This window comes from Salvia splendens, chromosome 8 (genome assembly GCF_004379255.2).
Source record: "Salvia splendens isolate huo1 chromosome 8, SspV2, whole genome shotgun sequence".
Classification (NCBI taxonomy): domain Eukaryota; kingdom Viridiplantae; phylum Streptophyta; class Magnoliopsida; order Lamiales; family Lamiaceae; genus Salvia; species Salvia splendens.
Genome location: NC_056039.1, coordinates 9,950,494 through 9,973,853, shown reverse-complemented (window position 1 = coordinate 9,973,853; position 23,360 = coordinate 9,950,494). Strand labels below are relative to the sequence as shown.

The 23,360-nt window shown below is 39.6% G+C and overlaps 1 protein-coding gene, 1 long non-coding RNA gene and 1 pseudogene across 2 annotated transcripts; 2 read left to right on the top strand and 1 right to left on the bottom strand.

Moving 5' to 3' along the window:
- The first annotated feature begins 1,324 nt into the window (after positions 1-1,324).
- LOC121745715 lies at positions 1,325-2,035 on the top strand. The gene has a single exon (XM_042139687.1). The coding sequence runs from the start codon at positions 1,325-1,327 to the stop codon at positions 2,033-2,035; it is 711 nt and encodes a 236-aa protein (XP_041995621.1).
- On the top strand, positions 1,827-1,961 carry LOC121746247 (annotated as a pseudogene).
- A 13,313-nt stretch (positions 2,036-15,348) lies between the features above and the next one.
- Positions 15,349-17,112, bottom strand: LOC121743063. The gene is made up of 2 exons (XR_006038203.1): positions 15,562-17,112; positions 15,349-15,471 (listed from the first exon to the last, which is right to left on the bottom strand). It is a non-coding gene; the product is annotated as an uncharacterized LOC121743063 (long non-coding RNA).
- Positions 17,113-23,360: the final 6,248 nt, after the last annotated feature.

Here is a 23,360-nt window from a genome sequence, read left to right as displayed (position 1 = left end):
TAATGTAGTTACCATAATGCATAAAGTATGTTTCATAATGCATAGTTTACACTAAAATATGCACATACAAACTACTTCACGAGTTTAATCAACACAACACAAAACACACGACACTATGCACATTGCATAATTTACTGCACATAAAGAATACCAATCATATAATGCACAATATATATACTCCAAAAAATGTACAATTACAGTTTCATAATGCATTACCCACACAAATTGATAAACCTATTCCATCCAGACTGAGCACATATACACCAACAGATTAAAGAACATTGTAAAGTTATTCCTTTTTAAACTGGATAATGAGCAATCAACAGAGTTGCAAATACCCTTTCACGCAAGCAACAAATAAGATATTGAATAGCGTAGGAAATTTCACCTGCATCCTCTGATGCTTGAGAGAGTGGTCGACCTCTCGTAGGCATTTGCAAAGTTGAATGCTTTCCATTTACATACCTGTAAGATTTGTTGAATATTCGTCGAAACGAGTCAAGGCCGGTCGATTTGTGGCAGATGTAACCACGGTGGAGTGTAATCGCCGAAATATGTCACGGAGGCTGTCAAAATCGATTTGTGGGAGATGTAACTAGGGTTTTAGAGAGTGGAAGGAGTGGGGAGAGTCGAATCGTATGCTGGAGAGAAGTTGGAGAAAACTGAAGAGGCGTAAGATTGCAAATCGCTTAAAATTCGCTATTGCCAAAAATATGGCGGTTCCATTTTACTAACTTTACTATATTACCCCCATAATGCACAACTAAAGGTTCTATAATGCAACGCGGAAATCATTATTAAGGATTAACGTGGTCCGTTGATTGAAAAGATCTAACGGTTATTAGTAAGAAGAGAAAAGAATCTAAGAGTGGAAAAGGAGAATAGTGCTCCCCTATATATATATATATATATATATACATTCCAAAGCATTGTATGATTGGATCTCAATTGAATACGCAGCCGCCCTCTTTCAGCTATGGAGTTTCTTGCTTTTTTTCACACTGTATTGTTCCTTATCTTTTATGGTATCAGAGCGGGCCCAAGTCGATGATGAATTTTATCTCTTCTCTTGCCTACCCACGTGATGGAAGTCCGATGTGTCATTCCGGCCCACACGTGAGGGGGGCGTGTTAAAACTATTAAATCTTGTCTCACATCGACTTGTTGATGATTCTAGCTCCTCTATATAAGTGTGGATAACCCTCACCCTTATAAGGCCTTTTAAGGGGTGAGTGACTCATTTCTAATACGGTATCAGAGCAAGATTATTCTAATCCTTGCTCTTTTACTTTTAGCTTTATCTTCTACCATTTCTCCATAAGGAATGGCTGACTCCTTCTTGTCAAACTCTTCGTTTGGGACCTCATCTGCACCTTTAGCAATGCCCACCTTACCAAATAATCCACCAATCTCGGTGAAACTGAATGATTCAAATTTTCTCATATGGCTCCAACAAGTGGAAGCCACAATTTGGGGGTACGGCCTTGAGTCGCATCTAACCGGAGAAGGAGGACCTTTGCAAGAAGCAGGTTCTTCAGTCACCGAAATGACTCCAGAAAGTCTAGCTTGGCGCCATCAAGATCAACGGCTGGAGGCATGGCTGCTCTCATCTCTATCAGAGAGTGCTTTAATCCTGGTGGTGGGACTGAAAACCACCAAGGACATATGGAATGCCCTGCAAACAAACTATGCAAGACAATCGAGGGCAAAGGTTATGCAAATCAAGCTTCAGTGGCAAAACACCAAAAAGGAATCACTCTCTATGCAAGAGTATCTCAACAAAATGAAAACATGCTTTGACTTCCTTGCATCTGCAGGGAGCAAAATTTCTGAAGAGGACCAGATTTTCTACATCTTAGGAGGACTTGCTCAAGACTACAATCTTGTGGTAGTATCTATTTCTTCCAGGTGTGAGCCCTGGACAGTCAGAGAAGTCTCTGCACTCCTCTTGAGCTTTGAGACACGGTTGAACTCTGCAGAAGTCGCTGTTGTTAGCATGGAAGGGACTCGACCCTCTTTAAATGTAGTTCATTAGTCAGGCCAAAGGAGAGACAGTGGAGCTCCCCAAAATAAAGGCACTGGATTCACCAATAACAACAATTCTGGCCGGGGGAACTCCAGACCAGGTCATGGAGGCCAAGGTGGACGTGGATATGGAAACGGGAAGCTGATTTGCCAACTTTGTCAAAAACCGAGCCATGGAGCAGAGAGATGCTGGTACAGGTATGACTCCAATCCTTCTTTCCAAGGTGGGTGAGGAGGACAAACATACCATCACTCACACCAGCCTCTCATTTCCAATCCCTCGGCACATATGGTGCAGTCTAGACCACATCCTGGAGCCCCTTTCTCCTCTGTTGGGAGCCACTCTGAGTATAGTTATGATGGTTTTAACACCACAGCTTGGTACCCTGATTCCGGAGCTACCAATCATGTCTCCAACGATCTCAATAATCTCAACATAAACTCTGAATATACAGGAGGTAAGAGACTTACTCTTGATGATGGTTTTGAAATGAAAATTGCTCATATAGGAAAGACACATCTTAAGTCTAACTCTTCATTTTCCAACAGAAAACTCCTTCTTAAAAATCTCCTCCATGTGCTAAATATAACTAAGAATCTTATTAGTGTATCTCAATTTGCTAAGGACAATGGTGTCTTCTTCGAATTTCATCATCTCTTTTGTTTTGTCAAGGATCAAGCATCCAAGGAAATCGTGCTCCGGGGAACACTTGACTATGGCTTGTACCATTTCCTTGTTGACCAGTCTGTTTCCAAGCCATGTCAATCTGCTTTCAATCAAGTCAAACCTGCTGCACATTCAGCTTCTTTGGCATCCCATGTTACTTTTGCTTCTGATTTCAGTAATGATGTAGCCTTGTGGCGCAATAGATTAGGACACCCCACCTATGATATTGTAAGAAAGGCTCTCAGTAGTTGTAATATTCCTACTTCTTCAATGAAATCCATTTCACCTTGTCATTCTTGTTGCATTTCGAAGTCACATAGACTGCCTTATACTTTGTCTCAATCAGAATGTCCTTCACCTTTGCATATCATTCATAGTGACCTCTGGGGTCCTTCTCCTGTTGTGTCTAGGAATGGATATACTTACTATGTGTCTTTCATTGATCAATATTCTCGTTTTACTTGGTTGTATTTACTCAAAATTAAAAGTGATGTGCAAGCTGTTTTTAAACGATTTAAGCTCTTGGTGGAGAATCAGTTCTCTAGCAAAATCAAGATCTTACAATCGGATTGAGGAGGAGAATTTCAGGCTTTATCTAGATATCTAAAAGAATCTGGCATCCATCATAGAGTTTCTTGTCCATATACTCCACAACAAAATGGTTTGGCGGAGAGAAAACACAGGCATGTGGTTGAAACAAGGCTATCTCTTATTGCTCAAGCTGGCTTGCCTCAATGTTTCTGAGATGATGTTTTTCTCACTGCTGCACATCTTATCAATCTTCTTCCCTCTAAAACCATTGCTCATGTGTCTCCTTTTGAGAAGCTTCATCATTCTAAGCCTAACTACACAGCCCTCAAAACCATATAACAAAAATAAACTCCAATATAGGTCTGTTGCTGCTACTTTCATTGGATGCAGTCCATGCTACAAAGGCTACAAAGCCCTCCTCCCCGAAGGAAAAACCATAATCACCAGAGATATTATATTTGATGAACTCACTTACCCTTACAAATGTCAGACTACTGCTCCTTCTTCAACTCCAAATTTATTACCCTCTCTATCTATCATCTCTACTACTCCTTCCGAATTTTCTAATTCTCTCAATCCCACCTCTTAGGCTCCCATTTCTCCTGTCTCTTCTTCTACTTCTCTTTCCCCAAATGCCCAAATTCCCCAATCTCCTACTACTCCTGCAAATGATCTTTCTTCGGCCTCTCCTCATTCAGTCATTTCACCTGATACAATTTCTTCCCATGTCCCCGAGTCCTCTCCTATACTTAGTGGTTCTTCCACCAACCAGGCTCATCATGCTCCTCTTCCTACACATCATATGACCACCAGAGCCAAAGCAAGGGTCTTCAAGCCTAAAATTTTCAATCTCACTCTTTCCTCTGATCTTTTACCCAAATCTGCTCTAATTGCTCTCTTGATTCCTATATGGAAGGCAGCTACGCTTAATGAATATTTGGCTCTCATTAGAAATAAAACATGGATTCTGACCACCTTACATCCCGGGAAGAACCTAATTGGTTGTACTTGGGTTTTTAAGATTAAAAGGCTTCTTGATGGTTGTATTGCTAGACACAAGGCCCGATTGGTTGCTCAAGTCTTTACACAACAGTTTGGTTTTGACTTTAACGAAACAATCAGTCTAGTTGTTAAACCTTCTACCATTCGGCTCATTCTCTCTATTGATGCTTCCTTTGGTTGGAGTGTGACTCACATTGATATCAATAATGCCTTTCTTAATGGCAACCTGGAAGAGGAAATCTATATGAAACAACCTCTTGGGTTTGAACAAGGCGGCCCTCACTTGGTTTGCAAACTAAACAAGGCCATCTATGGACTAAAACAGGCCTCAAGAGCTTGGTTCCTCACCATCCACTCAGTTCTGATTTCGCTTGGTTTTTCTCAATCCAAGGTTGATGTCTCCTTATTCATTAGGTATCAAGGATTTGATATCATATATCTCCTCATTTATGTTGACGATATGCTCATCACATGGACGGTTTCTTCATCCATTAAAATTGTGATCTCTCAACTAAATTCACACTTTTCCTTAAAAGATCTTGGAGAGGTCAATTTGTTTCGGAGTTGAAATTCTCAGGATAGATAGTGGCCTTCATCTCTGCCAATCTACATACATTAAAGATCTTTTGAAAAAGGCTAACATGACAGATGCCAAGGGCTGCCCAACACCTATGATCTCTACCTGTGAACTTAGCAAGAATATTGGAGACCCTCTATTGGATGCTAAGCTGTATAGGAGTATTGTAGGGGCTCTGCAATATGCAGCAATCACCGGACCGAACATTAGTTTTGCTGTAAATAAAGTGAGTCATTTTGTTTCCGAGCCTTTGGACACACATTGGAGAGCAGTTGTTAAGAGGATTTTGAGGTACTTTTCTGGAACATTAAATTATGGTATCCACATCAAGAAGTCAAATGGAAGTATTACTTCTTTCTGTGATTCAGATTGGGCCTAAGATGTGGATGATAGAAGATCTACAAGTGGTTATTGCACTTATTATGGAAGCAATCTCATATCCTGGAGTGCCAAGAAACAAAACGTGGTTGCAAGATTTAGTACTGAAGCCGAGTATAGAAGCTTAGCCCATGCAGCATCAGAAATTACTTGGATGCATTCTATACTTAGTGAGCTGAAGATCAAGAGAGAGAGAAGCTCAGTGGTGTGGGCTGACAATCTCAGTGCCATTGCTCTTGCATAAAACCCTGTTTTACATGCAAGAACAAAACACATAGAGCTTGACATCCATTTTGTTCGTGATAAAGTTCTAAATAAGGAATTGGAGCTACGACATGTGCCATCAATCGATCAAATCGCCGATATCTTAACTAAGCCTCTTAGTCACCAATCCTACATGCGATTGCAAGGTAAACTTGGAGTAATCTCACAATCTGCACTTAGATTGAGGGCCGTGTTGAAGGTATTAGTGAAAAGCACTTTGCTCCATCCAATGAAGTTGGAAAAGCAACTACGAAGAATAAAGGTGAGCTCGGGACCATCGAGTCATTCAGCTTAGCAAATGAAGAGATGGCACGTGTACATGATGGAAAGAAAGTGCCAGCACATCTAGATCAATTGGGTGAAAATAAACGCAGCTGGAAAGAGGTTGTGATTGGTGAAAAATGATACATTGCCAAAGTTAGTTAGTAGATGCTTTTAGGGTTGAGAAATGATCTTTCCTCTTTTGTATATATATATATATATATATATTCCATAGCATTGTATGATTGGATCTCAATTGAATACGCAGCCGCCCTCTTTCAGCTATGGAGTTGCTTGCTTTCTTTCACACTGTATTGTTCCTTATCTTTTATGGTATTAGAGCGGACCCAAGTCGATGATGGATTTTATCTCTTTATCTCTTCTCTTGCATACCCACGTGATGGAAGTCCGATGTGTCATTCCGGCCCACACGTGAGGGGGCGTGTTAAAACTATTAAAGTTTGTCACACATCGACTTGGTGATGATCCTAGCTTCTCTATATAAGTGTGGATAATCATCCCCCTTATAAGGTCTTTTAAGGGGTGAGTGACCTATTTCTAATGACGACCTCAGGTGCAGAGGAGACGACGGCTAGAGTATCGCTTGTGAATGGTGGATCTCACGAAGGTAAAGGGTTTGGGCATTTTGTCCCAAACCCGTCTTTTTACAAAATTTGCTAAATTCACCCCTTGTTTTGTCTGTCACCCCCCAGACTTGCACATATTTAGAAAATGGCCCCCCATAATTGACTAAATGTAGTTCCAGCCCTGATTATTTGCAAAATAAGCCCAGAAAAAAATTACTCGATGATATTGCTTATAGTAATCGTTTTTCTGTGTTAGAAAATGACTCTGAATCTGATATTGCGGTGTCATGTCAAGTTGTGAGTGATGTTAGTCGGAAAAAAGATAAAGAGTGGATTTTTTATTGTGGGGCGACTGATACAATGACATATTATAAAAATGATATTGCGAATTTACATAAGTCTAGACGAACCCAAGTAGAGACAGCAAGTGGGGAAATATCTAGGGTAGGGGGTGCTGGTACTGTCCAAATATCTCCCACTCTAAAGGTGTCAAATTGTCTCTATGTGCCATCTCTCATCCAAAAATTGATGTCTATCAGTCATGTTACCCGGGAACTCAATTGTACGCTTCTGATGCATTCCAAGTTTTATTGTCTACAGGATATCCGGACGGGAGCGATTATTGGGTGTGGCACTTAACGCCACGAGCTATACTATGTGGACGAGGTGGCTCAAACTGGCAGGGCAATGCTGGCCTACGGAACTACAGAACGGGAGACATGGTTGTGGCATAGGCGGTTGGGACATCCATCATTCAGTTATCTGCAAATTTTATTTCCTCATTTTGCTAAACATCATTCTATTAGTTGCGAGACTTGTGTTTTGGCAAAAAGCCACAGACATTCCTTTAAACCCAGTAATACTAGAGTTAACTCCGTTTTTTTTAATTCATTCTGATGTTTGGGGTCCTTCTCCTGTTGTTGGGGGTAACGAAATTAGGTGTTTTGTTTTATTCATTGATGATTGCACACGGATGACATGGGTATATTTTCTAAAAAAAATAAATCTGATGTTTTCTCCAAATTCACTGAATTTTACACCATGATTCAAACCCAGTTTCAGTCAAAAATCAGGATTCTCAGATCTGACAATGGGGGGAATATGTTAATACCCACATGAAACAATTTTTTGTTGAAAAAGGTCTTATACATTAAACATCTTGTGCTTATACCCCCGAACAAAATGGTGTTGCCGAGTGAAAAAACAGAGTTGTCTTAGAAATGACTAGGGCGCTTCTTCTTGAATCGAAAGTCCCCAAGTATTTCTGGCCAGAAGCTGTAGCCACATCTGTTAATTTGTTGAATCATCTTCCTACCCGGATCCTAGACCTTAAATCCCCAATCTTTGAATTATCCACACTTACCAAAGTACCTGCAACCCTTTCCCTCTTTCCTCGTATTTTTGGAAGTTCTGTGTTTGTCCATATTCCTAAGCATGAGCGTTCTAAATTATCCCCATGTGCAATTAAATGTGTTTTTCTTGGGTATGGGCTAAATCAACAATGATATAGGTGTTATGATCCGAACAATCGCCAGGTTTATACAACTATGAACTGTGATTTTTTGGAATCTGAATTCTTCTACGATACCCAACTTACCAGTCAGGGAGAGAAACCAGAAGACTCTGTTGACCCGTTAAGTTGGTTACCTATGTCCTTTCCTATGCCAAACAATCATACTCCCACTGCGGTTCCACCAGAATCTGTGGATATTGTCGCCGAGCGGGCCTCACCTACATATTCACCCGTGGAACCAAGTGCAACGTCTGACGCTCCCACGATATCCGAGGTAAATATTACTAACTATGGAGATAATTCTGTTACATCTGACCCGGTGATACAGAATCAAATGCTATAGATGGGGACACCGGTAGATATATCCTGCCACCGCGGAGTAATTGTGGGATCCCAACCAAACGATACTCCCCTGAGAAGAACAACACCCGGTCTCGAGCCTTCGAGGAGGCACTTTACGAGGAAGAGGAAATCCCACGGACAGTGGAGCAAGCTTGGAAGAGTAAGCACTGGAGGGAAGCAATGAAACTTGAAATGAAGGCATTGGCTCGAAACAACACATGGGAAAAAGGCCAACTTCCTGGAAAGAGACCAATGGGATGTAGGTGGGTGTTCACAATCAAACGAAGACCGGATGGAAGCATTGAAAGGTATAAAGCTCATCTCGTTGCAAAAAGGGTATACTCTATGGAGTAGATTACTCTGAAACATTCTCCCCAATAGCAAAGATGAACACCGTGCGAGTCCTGTTGTCCATCGCAGCAAACAAGGATTGGCCGCTACACCAACTTGATGTGACCAATGTCTTTCTTCATGGTGAGTTACAGAAAAAAAGTGTATATGGAGGTTCCCCCAGGTTTTTCAGGAGAATTCGACAATGGAGAAGTATGCAAGCTAAAGAAAACCCTCTATGGACTCAAGCAGTCTCCAAAAGCTTGGTTCGGAAGGTTCACTGAGGCAATGAAGAAATATGACTACTGTCAGAGTTGTGTTGATCATACATTGTTTACTAAGAGGAATGGAGAAAAAATTACGTTCTTAATAATTTATGTGGATGATATGATCATCACTCGAGACGATTTGGAGGAGATAGAGAGGTTGAAAGTAAATTTGGCTTCAGAATTCGAGATGAAAGACTTGAGAAACCTGAAGTATTTTCTGGGAGTCGAAGTGTTAAGATCACCACAAGGCATCTTCATTAACCAGAAGAAGTACATCTTGGATCCACTGGCAGAGGCAGGGATGATAGACTGCAAGCCTGCAGAAACCTACATATCTCAATATCATGGCCTTCAGATAACCGAAGGAGCACCGTTGGCGGATCGCGGAAGATATCAACGTCTAGTTGGGAAGTTGATCTACTTGTCACATACCCGACCAGATATAGCATATGCTGTGAGTGTGGTAAGTCAATTCATGCACCGACCACAAGTTGACCATCTTGAGGCAGCAGTGAGAATCGTGAGATAGATGATCCACGGCCGGATATTTCACTTTAGGAATTATGTTTAGGAAAAACAACCACTTGGAAATTCATGGCTACACAGATGCGGACTGGGCATGAAATCCGATTGATAGATGATCCACGGCCGGATATTTCACCTTTGTCGGTGGAAATTTAGTCACTTGGAAGAGTAAGAAACAAAAGGTAGAGCATTATCTAGTGCAGAAGCAGAATTCAGAGGAATTAAAAGTGGATTAACTGAAGTCTTATGGTTGAGAAGACTAATGAAGGAACTGGGATTGGTGTCACAGAAGACTTGTCAACTCTTTTGCCACAATAAAGCAACGATCAGTATTTCAGAAAATCCAGTTCAACACGAAAGAACCAAACACGTGGAAGTTGATCGACATTTTATTAAAGAAAATATCGAAGCTGGAATTGTGGCATTCCCGTTCGTGAAATCTGAAGACCAATTTACAGACATCCTAATAAAAGCAGTGGGCACCAAAAGTTTTCTGAATGTTCTTAGCAAGTTAAGTATCGGGAATCCCGTCACTTAACTTGAGGGGGAGTGTTGAATATACTGCAGAATAATCTAGAAGACATGAAGAGATCATAATGAAGATTATGAAGATTTGTAGGATCAGCTATTTTAGGAGTATTATTTTTTTTTTATTTTCTTCTATTGTAAATACATCTCCTACTTCTATATAATAAGGGAATTAGCATGCAATTCATTCATTCAGAAATAAATGAAATCCCAATTAAGTAGAGTCAACAGTTGTTGTAGAGCTCTTTTGGCTGTCATTTTGTCTTTGACCTTTTTGTGTTTTGCTAGCAATAATACAGCCAATGATGGCTATAGCTCAAGCAAAAAACTCGTGTGGAAGTAAGAAGACAAAGTTGATTAGTACTGTTTCATTAGATGAAGATGGAATATGAATCTGCCACATCGATATCGAAACATTATCCTAAACCCAGGGACTTGGTTATAAAATTATATTGCCTTTTCCCATCAAAAGTATTTATTAGTGGAAACAAATAGAATACAGTACTTTGCCTCCTAAAAAGATAGTAGTACTAGTATAATAAAAAAATATAAGGGGTATTTACTTGTAAATTTACTAAAGTTTTGTTAAATTATTCTTTTACATATCAGTTTTAAGATTTGCTTGTATACAGGAACGGATCCAGGATATTATAGTTAAGAGGGCAAAAATATACACATACAAATTTCCATCTTATATATACTAGGACTAGGGGCAAAAATATACACATACAAATTTCCATCTTATATATTACTAGGACTCTGACTTTTATCTTTTTAGGTGAGGCAATTATATTTTCGTATTATATAAGGGGGCAATTAGTGCTTAACAAATATATTAAAATAATTTGTTGTATATATTTACATGTATGTGGGAATTTGTTACGGACGTTCTCCGTAACGAGGCCGGATGGCTAACTTCTCGGAGAGATAAGGTGATCGAACCTTCGACGTGCTCGAAGGAAAGCTCACGAATTGCTGATTTTCGGACGTTCTCCGATGAACAACAATTTGGAAATGAAATATGATATTCTCGTTACTCAAGACAAGTTTGTGGAAAATAATATATTCATTGAATGATTAGAATGATAACAAGCTCTCCTATTTATAATACTAGAATACTACTACTCTAACTTAATGAACAAGAAACAAATATCTAAACAAATATGGGAAAGATATGGTGAATAAGGGAAAACTAAATAATTAGAAGATCCTAAGAGATATGATAGATATGATCGTATCAACTCCCCCACGGTTGAAATCCACCTTGTCCTCAAGGTGGAAACCATAAAGCAACGACGAGAGTTGAAAGCAAACGCTTTGGCGAGGCGTCTCCTCTTGGATCAAACCCATATCGAACAGCTGAACGTCCCCCTTCTTCACCTTTGTCAAAAATCAACAAAGGAGACCCAATGTTGTCGGCAAAATTCCATGCCAAAACGAAAAGCTTGTCCACGCTTCCAAGAATGCCCAAACATGACGTGTCATTGCGCGGAGGGATCAACCTCGCATCGGTGTCGAGCGATGTTGATCGAGGATTCAGACGTGTAGCATCCATAACATGCAAATCCCCATAGATAAAGGCAATCTCCTTCAAAAGTATTGGAAAGGACGGTGCAACTTTATTTCCAACTAATGCACATAGATAAGCACCACCATTTTCACTAAAACAATTCTCAACAACATCGGTAGATGTCATTCGAGCAGCGTCGAGAGATGCGACGACTTTCTTCACTTCCTCCATGGAATCAACCTCCTCGTCGCCATCTAACAATGTTTCTTCCTCTCCACTGATATAGGGGCTGCACGGCGGAGAGATCATAGCTGGTGGAGGTAGTACATCTATCAATCTGCTCTCCTCTCCGCTGTCGTCGTCGGGGCTACAAGACGGGACTGTTGGGGGCAGATTCAAAGATGGGACAGCAGCTACAGCGAGCACGGGCAGTGACGCTGCTGAACGACAGTGGCTTGTCATGCTCAAGCAAGATGACGAGCGTTGTGGTGGTGGTGGCGGGACAACACTGACAGTTAGTTGTGAGTTTCTAGATGGGTCTCGGTGGACATCACTCCTCATCATATCCATCAGAGTCACAATCATAATCAGGGTAATATACGGATGTGCTCTCTTCATAATCCAGGTTACATATTGGCACCCGAGCGCTCGGCGGGTCCCAACAGGGTGGGTGGCGAGAAGGTTGGTTCTGCAGCTGTAGAAATTGATGAAGCGGGAACCCCCAGTACGTGGGTGGCGGTCCATAGTCGAAGGGTTGATATTGTTCAGGCACTTGATAACGAGTTTGGTGGAGGTGGTACGGCCGGCGTCTAGCCTGCTGATACGGAGGCGGCGGTGGGAACCTATCCGACTGGTGGTGTTGTGGCCGCCGGTACGTAGGCTGGGTGTAACGTCGATGCTGCTTGTCCCAATCAGCGCCGCCACGATCAGGAAGACCGTAAGGTGGTTCCGGATCAGGCCGTTGTGGAGGTCGAAGCTTCCCCAATCGTCGGTTGTTCGCGTTCATACGCGACTCCAATTTGTCCACCCGTCGATCCATACTGTCGAGGCGTGCATTTAATTTATCAAACCCTAATGTGATTGGGTCGACCGAAGCCTTCCCCGATTGGTCGGGACGACGCGGCGGGCCTATATGCAGTGCCGGCGTCGCTTCCCTCGTCGGCCGTTCCGACGTAGATGGGCCATGGTATGTTGACGTCATGAGTACGGGATGAAAGCACCAGTTGTTACAGACGTTCTCCGTAACGAGGCCGGATGGCTAACTTCTCGGAGAGATAAGGTGATCGAACCTTCGACGTGCTCGAAGGAAAGCTCACGAATTGCTGATTTTCGGACGTTCTCCGATGAACAACAATTTGGAAACGAAATATGATATTCTCGTTACTCAAGACAAGTTTGTGGAAAATAATATATTCATTGAATGATTAGAATGATAACAAGCTCTTCTATTTATAATACTAGAATACTACTACTCTAACTTAATGAACAAGAAACAAATATCTAAACAAATATAGGAAAGATATGGTGAATAAGGGAAAACTAAATAATTAGAAGATCCTAAGAGATATGATAGATATGATCGTATCAGAATTTGAGGTGGGGCATTTGCCTCTTCTCATTACATATTGGATCCGTCCATGTATACTACATCAAACTGTTGATTTATTTTGATTTTGCAACTAATTAATCAAGATTTTGACGCTGACATATATGATGAGTTACTTATGTAGCATTGTCAAGCATCGTTCAAGACGACATCACATTATAAACAGCGAAACGATGTTGTACGATACTACATTAAATAATTTCATTTGTTGTACTCACTTCCATATTGCTTCTCATTTTTTTTCTCTTTTCCAATTCATTCTTTTATAATATAAACCTTAATTGGACAAAATAAAATTATTTAACGCAGTATACTATGGCAACGAATGTTTCACTGCTTGCGATGTCGTTTTTATTGACATTCGATAGTGCCACATAAATGAGTCATCAAACTACATCAGTGCCAAAACTTTGATGGTTGCAAAATCAAAATAAATTAATGATTTTGTTGTATGATCATAAAAAAGTTAATAATTCGCTAATTTATAGAGATTTTCAAAATATATACCAAAATCAGAAATTAACAAAAATTTAGAAATTCACATACAAATCACCCAAAGTAAAAATGCATCATGTTCTCGCGTACCATAATACTATCTTTTGCACTGGATACTATTTTCTCTTTAAATTGGATTGACCCATTATTCTTCCATAGGTATTGATTACGACTATTATCATTGTACAATAGGAATGTAGTATTTTTTTACATTCGTATATTAATGTTGTTAACATTAATCTCATCTTTATTGTTTAATAGTAATAAATAATGTGTGCGTCACACGTACTTCGTCCATTTTAAACAAAAAAAAATCTTAAAATTCTACAGAAATTGTGATAAGAACTAGTAGGAGTATATCTTTAACTATTAAATAATTTTGATACTTAAATGTAAATGAAAAATGTGGAGTTGATGCAATTATTTCTCTCTCACTCCTCCACTGACAACATAATGTAGGTGCTTCAGCCACAGCCGAGGTTGCTCATTCTACGCATGTGTTAAATGGTAGTAAACCATAGAAGTTTGAAATTGTATCCCATGTAATATAACTGCATCAAATGCAAAATAGGCTGCCATAGAAAACTGAACTTCACCTTTCGGTATCTTAAAATCTTTACAGTAACCTAAGTTTTGCCATCAAACAGAAGGCGATTCAAATCAAATTCGATCATCATTCACCACACACACAAGTTATCAAATACCATGATTTGCGTCTAACATCAGTAAATCTTGGCGCAACGCCTTCGTACCTGACATACTACTATGGAACTTCAGGTTCCTGATAGTAATGACGGATCCAGGTGGGGTGATAACAAATACAATATGGCTTGTAGGAGACACTGCAGCGAGAAATGAAAGTGCAAGGGAAGACGAGAGACGCCACGATCAAAATTTGCATTTTAAAATAATCTAATTCTTTTGTTACTACTACATTTCAAAGTAAAACAAATAGGGAGTACTAGGAAAAAAGGGGAAAGTTCATGTAGTTCTCACTGAAACCAAAAAAAAACCTTAAAACCTAAAAGGAAAAAGGAAAAAGGTGCCTCTATAATATTGTCAACTGAGCTAAAGAAAGCACTGTGAACCAATACCAACACTTAAATAAATTAGCCCCATAGGCATAATCTGTCAGAAAACTGCCCCTGATAAATAGCTGTGGTATAATTTAGTGGCTATAACAAGAATTCATGAGTTTTTCCCTTCTTTCATTCCCCCTTTTGCTTTCCCTCAAAGTGTAAGATACACAACATTTACAAAAATGCACAATTACACAAAGACAAGTTATCCCTGGATTTTAAAGCCAATCCCAGCAATTGATACAGGCACAATATCCAAACCAGATAATAAAATTTTCATATGATTACAGACCTAGCATGTAATCCTTGGGCATTTTTTATCATTCGTATTGTATCTTCTAAGGTCTGGTTTATTTTGGTGGATAAGTGTGAATTACTAAAAACTAACCAACTGTGTCCAATGCTTACTTTTATCAATTTAAATGGGTGGACAACCCCTTGATTGTTTTGGATTTGAGTAATTTAAAGCAACATATGTGTGGGATACGGTTTATTCATATCATCCAAATTTGTGTACAGTGTTTATCAATTTTATCATGCCCCACCTTCTATCCAATATATCACCAATCCACCATATTAAAAGATCTAAATGTAAACAAGGCTTAAGATTGTTTCTTTTTGCATATTCTAAAGCAACAAAAAACACGGATAAACTATAGAAATCCACATTTTGAGAATCTATTTCCCTTGGCAGTCACAGCAGCAGATTTATAATTTTATCACATCAGATGCAGAGTATTCCTTCACCAACTATAATTCTATATAAGCAAACCAAGCATTCCACCCAATAGGCAAAAGTTCAAAGCAGCTGGCTAAACAAGATGGCACAAGGAGATAACCATAGTAAACCACATTAGTCTAAGGAAAAATAGCTAAAAGATAAAACAAAAATTCTGTTACTAATTATTCTTCTTGTTACAGCCCCACTTCACCTTCTTAACTATGACATACACCAAGTTTGAGTCTCTCATTTTAATGCTACCTATACACCATTATTCCATTGAAAAACCATAAATCACTACAGCGTTAAAGGAAAACTAAGCTGATTTACCAATACGTAATAGTTCCGAACCTGGTTGTAGCCTTCTATCACGTCCAAATCGTGTGCACCTGACTTACAAATCATAAAAAACTTTGGAAGTAGTCTTCCATAAGCTTACTATGGTCATATGGAACAGAGAAAATGCTCATACATGATTTAAGAGGACCACAAAATATGTCATAGCCATACCATTCTTCAGTTTCAGTGGGGATTGCCAAGGCCAGACAGAGGCAATGAAAGACAAAAGATTGCACGCTTCTTATGCACTATACATAATGTATAAATGGGCCATTTACTTTACATAATTAATAAGATACTTAACAGTATTTTAACTTGAACGATAGTAGAAATTATCAAAGGCCTTGGCAAATCGCAGAGTTCCATCCCATCTTAGTATACAATGGATTAGCCTAGAAACTTTTATCTATCTAAACTAATTCTCAGGGGTGAACGTGAACACCACAATGCGTTAACCGTGCATAATTCAATGAATTCATAGAATAACGATAGAGCTAATCCTTGAAACAATCCCTTCGAAATTTGATTAAAGAACTCAACAGCATCATTCCCAGTGTCTTTTGCTTCTTTAAACTCAATGTAACTGAACATGACCAAACCATAAAGAGAGTAGAATTAAGCCAAAGACATCACACCAACAATGTACACAATCGATCAGAAATAGAGTGAAGAAATAATTGATAGCAAAAACAGGGCGGCAATGATCAAGACAATATCGCACACAGCTAAGCTAAAAGAAGCAATTTAGACAATTGGGGGTTTCCAATAAGATCAGGCATCGAAATGCGGATTGCAGTCTTCGGAATAAAAATCATTTTTCTCAATAAGAGCTCTCAACTCATCAAAACTAAACTCGGAACTATTAGGATCACTGGACGGCGACTCACCGGAAGAATCGAGAGTCTTGGGCTGCCGCAGGCACAAGCAACACCACCCACCGCTTCTGCCCCAACTCCGTGAATTCACATAAACGCCACTCTGCTTCCGCTTCTGCTGAAGCAGTTTCCTGCTCTTCCTCAACCGAAAGAAGGCCGGCCTTTTCCCCTTACTCCCACACCTCTTGCACTTCCACTCTCTATCCTCTTCATCGCCGCCGTTGATTCCTCCGCCCTCATCACCCTCCGCCCGATCTCTATCAGACATCAAAATCGCTTCGGTGATCAAGAGAATCACGACAACGACGTGGCGCCAACATGTGGCGGCGGCATATGATTCTGTGCGAGTGAAGGAATTCAATTCTTCCGATACGTACCAAAATTGACAACGGCGTGTGTTAATCAAGGAATTTTAAGTTGAATTGTGATCATAAAAATACAAACAAAAACAAAAACGAGGGAAGAAGGAAGCTTAGAGAGAGAGAGAGAGAGAGAGAGAGAGAAGGAGCTGTCGTGTTTCACGAAGGAATTGTATGGCGTCGAATTGCCGAATTGGATTTTACAGATACTGCTTCGATACAAGTAGGTTTTCTTCAAAAAGAGTGCGTAGCATTTCGAGAGATTTGCACATAATATTCTGCCACGTGTCATCATAGAATTGTGTACCAAAATTGATAACAAAAAATAACTTTGCAATTATGAGCATTAAAATTCATAGGTATGTTGTGTTGTGTTTGCGCTATCTCAAGATTTTACTTTTGTAATTAATTGGAGTGTTTGATTTTTTTAGCATGTGGATCATAATTATTCGGGAGATTTTGCTCTTTCCTTTTCAAACATTGCAACGAATAAGTTAGCATGCCTAACGCTAACCGCCATCTTTATTAATTAATTATCTTAACTATTGATTATTGTTAATCGAGTTGTAACTAAGGCTGTGACTAATAATTAGTATAATCGTAAATTGACTAATGACTCCGGTCTACAAATGTAACTACGAGCTTTCCTCAATAATAGAATATTGGCAATTTGGCAGAGCTCCATATTTTCATGAACTATATTTCTTTGATAGTTGAATGCAACAAAAAATTTATATTTCTCCGTCCATTTCTTGTTCACTTATTATATGTATATTTTGATTTTACTATGTGTTTGTTACTATTCTTTTTTCACAAAAATAAATCTAAGTTTCATATATATAGACATATAAGATATAAAAAAATTATCGTATCTGTTGAATTAAGATTTGAAATGACTAAATTGGATTTTACGTGTTTCGATAGTACTATATATAGATATGCATTGTAGGGGCATTATTGTCAAACATAAGTGTGAGATTAATTGAATTTGGTGGAGCGAGATTTTAATCAAATGTATGTTTGATTGATAGCGTGGGTTTTCATAATATTATCGAATAAATGTACCTAAATTATTAATACTGCCAGATATGGAAACACAATAAACGTTTAATGCATTATAACTGGATTGATGAAAAATATTTGTTTATATAGAAGTTTTATTACATTATATTCTGACATGAAATAACATATCTCAACATAATTAGAAGATGGAAATGTTATTACTCCATGAAATGTCATGCAATGGATATTACAATATTGCAATGCATTATTTATACAGTTATAAGGCTCTAATCAATTGAGATTTTTTAACCTAATTGAAAATTGAGATGCATTATCAGCCGCTCATTTTTATTAAATGAGTGGTACAGAATTTGCCACATAAAATTTATTTTTGGATTAATTAATTATGAAATGTCATAATGATAATTTCAGTTGAAAACAAATGATAACAAACTCAATTGAAAACAAAGGGCAGCAACTTCTCCCTTCCCATTCGTCGTCGCCGTCAAATCCGCCGGAGCCGTCAGCCCCTTGTCGGCGCCGCCCCGGCGTCGGACCTCCTCACGCCGCCATCCTGGTGGTGGTGGTGGTGCTGGTGATGGTGGTGCCGACGTTGCTCGGCGACCAAGGCGAGGCGGTGACGGAATTCATCGCGGAGATGCTGAGCCCCGTAGGGCTGCTACTCCTGCCCATCGTCCTCCTCCTCACCATTCAATTCCTCTCCTTCGACACCGGATCCTTCGTCTCCGCCATTTTCTCCACCGGCGAGCCTAATTCCATCCACCGCGCCAACGTGAAATGGTGGAATTAGGCTTGGATCCTTCGACACCGGATCGCCGCTCGGAGTCGCGTTCGTACTTATCCTCATCCTCTTCCTGCTCTACAACATAGTCTCGATCTTCGGCGGCGACGACGATGGCAGCGATTGAATCTCTCCTATCTGTAAATCGATTTTTCTTTGATTTTGGGATATGCATTTTGTTCTTTTTTTAAATTATTTTTTTTCTTGCTGATTTCATGAGAGCATCTTCAATGGCGGCGAGCGGACAGGCTAGCCGATTCCCGGCGCTGGCCGGTCCGCTCGCCGAACCATTGGAACCGGCGAGCGCCATTTCGGCGAAAAAATTGGTGACCCGACGCCGATTTTCGGGCGCTGGCCGATCCGCTCACCGGTCGGCTGGCCGCCATTGCAGGCTCCCGATCGGCGAGCTCAATTTATTTTTCGAAACACTATATATACGCGATTTGCACATCATTTTCATTCGCACCACTTGTTTTAACGAGTTTTCTCTCCATCTTAATTTCTGTACAAGAGCAACAACGCGAAATGAGTAACGCGGATGGTAGTAGTGGTGGTAGTGGTGGTGATGCCGAGGAGTACGGATGACAAATGAACGAAGAGTTGGAGGCCTATACGTCCCGCAAGATAAACCGGTTGATACAAATGCCCTTGCAGCCGGCGGTACCTCGACCTCCACCTGTTGTCCACCGACGAGCAGTGATTGATCGGGATCACGTAGCTGCACATCAGCGGCTATATGAAGACTACTTTGCAGAGGAGCCGCGGTTTGGGGCGCCTCTTTTCAGGCGGCGTTTTAGGATGTGTAGGGCAGTGTTTATGCGTATCATTGATGCTTTGGAGCGTCGATATTTGTGTTTTCGGTTCAGGTACGATGCGGTTGGCAGACCCGACCACACACCTATACAAAAGTGCACTGCGGCAATTAGACAGTTGGCCTACGGAGGGGCGGCAAACATGTGGGACGGGTACCTCCACATCGGTGAGACAACTGCCCTGGATTGTCTGAAGTATTTCTGTCAGGGCGTCATTGAAATATTCCGTGATCAGTATCTTCGAAGCCCTACCCCTGAAGAGTGCCAGGATCTGATGCAGATGCACGGGGAGAAGCATGGGTTCCCCGGGATGTTGGGCAGCATAGATTGTATGCATTGGGAGTGGAAGAACTACCCCGCTGCCTGGAAAGGATTCTACACGACCGGCTACAAGGGAAAGAATCCCACGATGATCATCGAGGTCGTAGCTGATTACCGACTGTGGATTTGGCATGCATATTTTGGGGTAGCCGGGTCGAACAACGACCTCAACTCGTCGCCCCTTTTCAACGAGCAGTGCCAGGGTGTCGGTCCGGCCATCAGTTTTATCGCCAACGGGAACCAGCATGGTATGGGCTACTACTTGGCGGATAGGATATACCCTGGGTGGCCCGTCTTTGTGAAGACGATCAGATGCGCATCAGATGAGAGGAAGACCTACTTTACGGAACGACAGGAGTCGGCGCGCAAGGACGTGGAGCGCGCATTTGGTGTGCTCCAGTCTTGATGGGCGGCAATTAGGGGTCCAACGCGTTTGTGGCATGTCGACTACATTGTTGATATAATGTATGCATGTATTATCCTGCACAACACGATTTTCGAAGATGAAGGTGTACAACTTACTAGTTGGGCCAATGAAGATGCTAATGAAGCCGGCCCAAGCCACGGCGTGGTCGCCCCCAACGTACGAAGGGGGTACCTCACGATGAAGTCGGCCCCCTCACGGCACATGCCGACATGCGCCAAGTGGATGCTCATATTAGACTCCAAAAGGATTTAATTAAAGAGTTGTGGGCGCGGAGGACTGCACGTCGTTAGATTTTTTTTAATTAATGTAATTTTTTTAATTAATGTACTTTTTTTAAATTTAAATATTATTATTGAATTTTTCCGTATTTGTGTTGTGTCGTAAATTTAATTCCGTATTTTGTGTGATTGTTAATTATTTGTCTTTTATAATTTTGTTTATTGTGGCTAGCCTATTGCTTGTCCAGTTGTTTGTTCTGATGATGTGGCGGGGGGGGGGGGGTTTAGTGCTGATGATGTGGCAGGAGGAGTTTGTGGTTAGCCTATGGCTGGCCTATTACCATTGGAGATGCTCTGAGTTTATTTTTCATGTATGAACATGTGCAGTGTGTGAAATTACGAGATTAGCCCTTTTGTTGACCTCTTGATGCTTGAATCATAGTCATTGATATAGTTTTATAGTTTTAGGGTTTTGTATTATCAACTGTGTTGGATGTGAGCTGGATTGAGGAATCAAGCTTAATCATAATGCACTCTAGATGTTTGGTGATATTCCCTAGTTGGGAATTAGTTGCTAAGAGTTAGATTCAAGATTTAGCTATCTTCCTTTTTTAATGTCAACTACGTACATATAATGTCAACTACATATATAATCTATGTCAGCTACATATACAATTCATGTCAACTACATATACAATTCATGTCAACTACCACATATAATGTCAACTACAAATACAATTCATGTCAACTACACACATATAATGTCAACTATGTGTACAATCCATGTCAACTACATATACAATTCATGCCAACTATACACATATAATGTCAACTATGTGTACAATGCATGTCAATTACATATATAATTCATGTCAATTACATATATCTACATATATTATATGTAAAACGTTGTTGTTGACATAAATAATATAGGTCGTTGATATGAAAATATTTGTTGTTGACATTAATTATTTGTAAAATGTTGTTGTTGACATAAATAACGTTTGTTGTTGATATCGTAGTTGACATAATGTCTCTGTAGTTAACATCGCGCGAAAATGACAATTATGCCCCCTAGTTGACATAATGTCTCCGTAGTTAACATCGCACAAAAATTGTGAATGGGTGGCTAAAAATATATCTTATTTCTCAATTAGCCCAAAAATCTCAACCTAAAAGACCAACAGTTATATTTGTACAATATTATTGCAACATATCCAAGTCGGGCTAAGCGAATAGCCTAACTATTAGCCTAGTAGGCCCATTCTGAGCCTAAACACCCAAGCCCATTTAGGATGAGTGTGCCGATTCTTATGATTTTTTAATTCTTATTCGGAAGAAAATGCATGCAGCTCTCCCAACCGTGCGCAATTATACAAAAATATTAATTAAGTAATAGTCAAATATTAATTGATTCCAATTAATGCTAATTGAATAATTTAAGCAGGCTTGATTATTTTTAAACATCAACTATAGTTTATTAATCTTAATTAAGATTTATTGAACTATAGTACAATTTAATCTGGATGGATGGATGCATCATGTATCCGAATCTTTATTAGTTGAGAGTGTATTTTCATAATAAATCAACAAATACAGAAATAAAATAAAGCTAGTTTAGAAGGAATCATAAAAGTTGCAGCAAGCCAAATAAATGGTTAAAGCAAATTTCTGTCTAACCCAACATCATGATATCAGTTGTATTATTTAGTTGATTTGTTGTTGGATGACAAATCTTTGAATTATTAAACAAGAGAAAGAGTTTGCAATGATCAAGTCAAGTTGTAAAAAGCTAAAAATAATAAAATTAGAATTGCCTTATCACACACTTTGAGCTACCTTTTCCAACTAATACACATAACCATAAGGGGTAGACTAACTATAAATAAGCCCCATCTCAAAACATACCTCAACATTTCTACAAACTATAATAAATCGAATTAACGAGCTTTTTTCGAACCAAGCTAGCCAGCATGAGGTGGCCGATGCCTTGCCGGGCAAGGAAGAACCTAATGAGGATGGACATCGAGGAGATAGTGAAGATGAAGCTGGAGAGCATCGAGGAGGAAGAGGAGACGAGTCGGGAGGGAAATGGTACGAAGATTAAGCTTCGAACGGAGTCGAGTAAGGTGAGAAAGAGTGATTCGGTTGTCAAAATTGGGAAGCCTTTTGGTTCAAAACGGAGGTTTAAGGATTCATATGTTATATTCATGAATGGATTTGCTTCAAAGGGTGGTCTTGGTGGAATCCCTCGATATTAATTTCATCACTATGTTTTTATTTAATTTGTATATACTTTTTGTTGATTTAGTAACTCTGTTACTAGTGTTATTTCTTGATCTAAATTTGGTTGAGTAGTATTCACGAGATATCATTTTCAGTTGCTTTAATTTCTAGTCACGAGGCGTTTACTTTTGAAAATTAATGGCCTCTTATGATATTGACATTATCTGATTTGATCCGTTTTCAGTTTTTCTTTTTGGTGCACATGCAAACAAGACTTTGTGATTAACCCTGATTGAATAAGGATAAATTGTTAAATAAATCAACAAAGATGTCGAATTTCGGCTATGCTTTTCAAAATCAAAAAATTAAATAACAAAAGATGAAAATTTTGCAATTATTCAACTTGTTTATTTTTCAGCAAAATAAGAGATGTGATAGTCGGTCTTGAATACAGGAATCTCATGATTGCACACTAAATCAAATGTTGTCGTTTTGTCGACCGTTGTTTTGTCATGTATTCAAGATCGATTGCCACATCATCTCTTATTTTGTTGGAAAATAGACCAATGGAATAATGGCAAACTTTTTCTTTCATAATATAATTTTCAGATTTTGAAAAGTATAGAGCGGACAAGAATTTGATCATATTTTATGATTTATTTGCAATTTGCCCATATAGCATAACCTTGAAGCGTACACAAAGATAGATTAAAATTTTGTAAGTTCTTGAAAACTGCAAAAGCTAGATTAAAACTTTGTAAATTCCTGT

Excerpts from the sequence above, each read along its gene's own strand:
- LOC121745715 (XM_042139687.1), top strand. The coding sequence starts at position 1,325 with ATGGCTGACTCCTTCTTGTCAAACTCTTCGTTTGGGACCTCATCTGCA.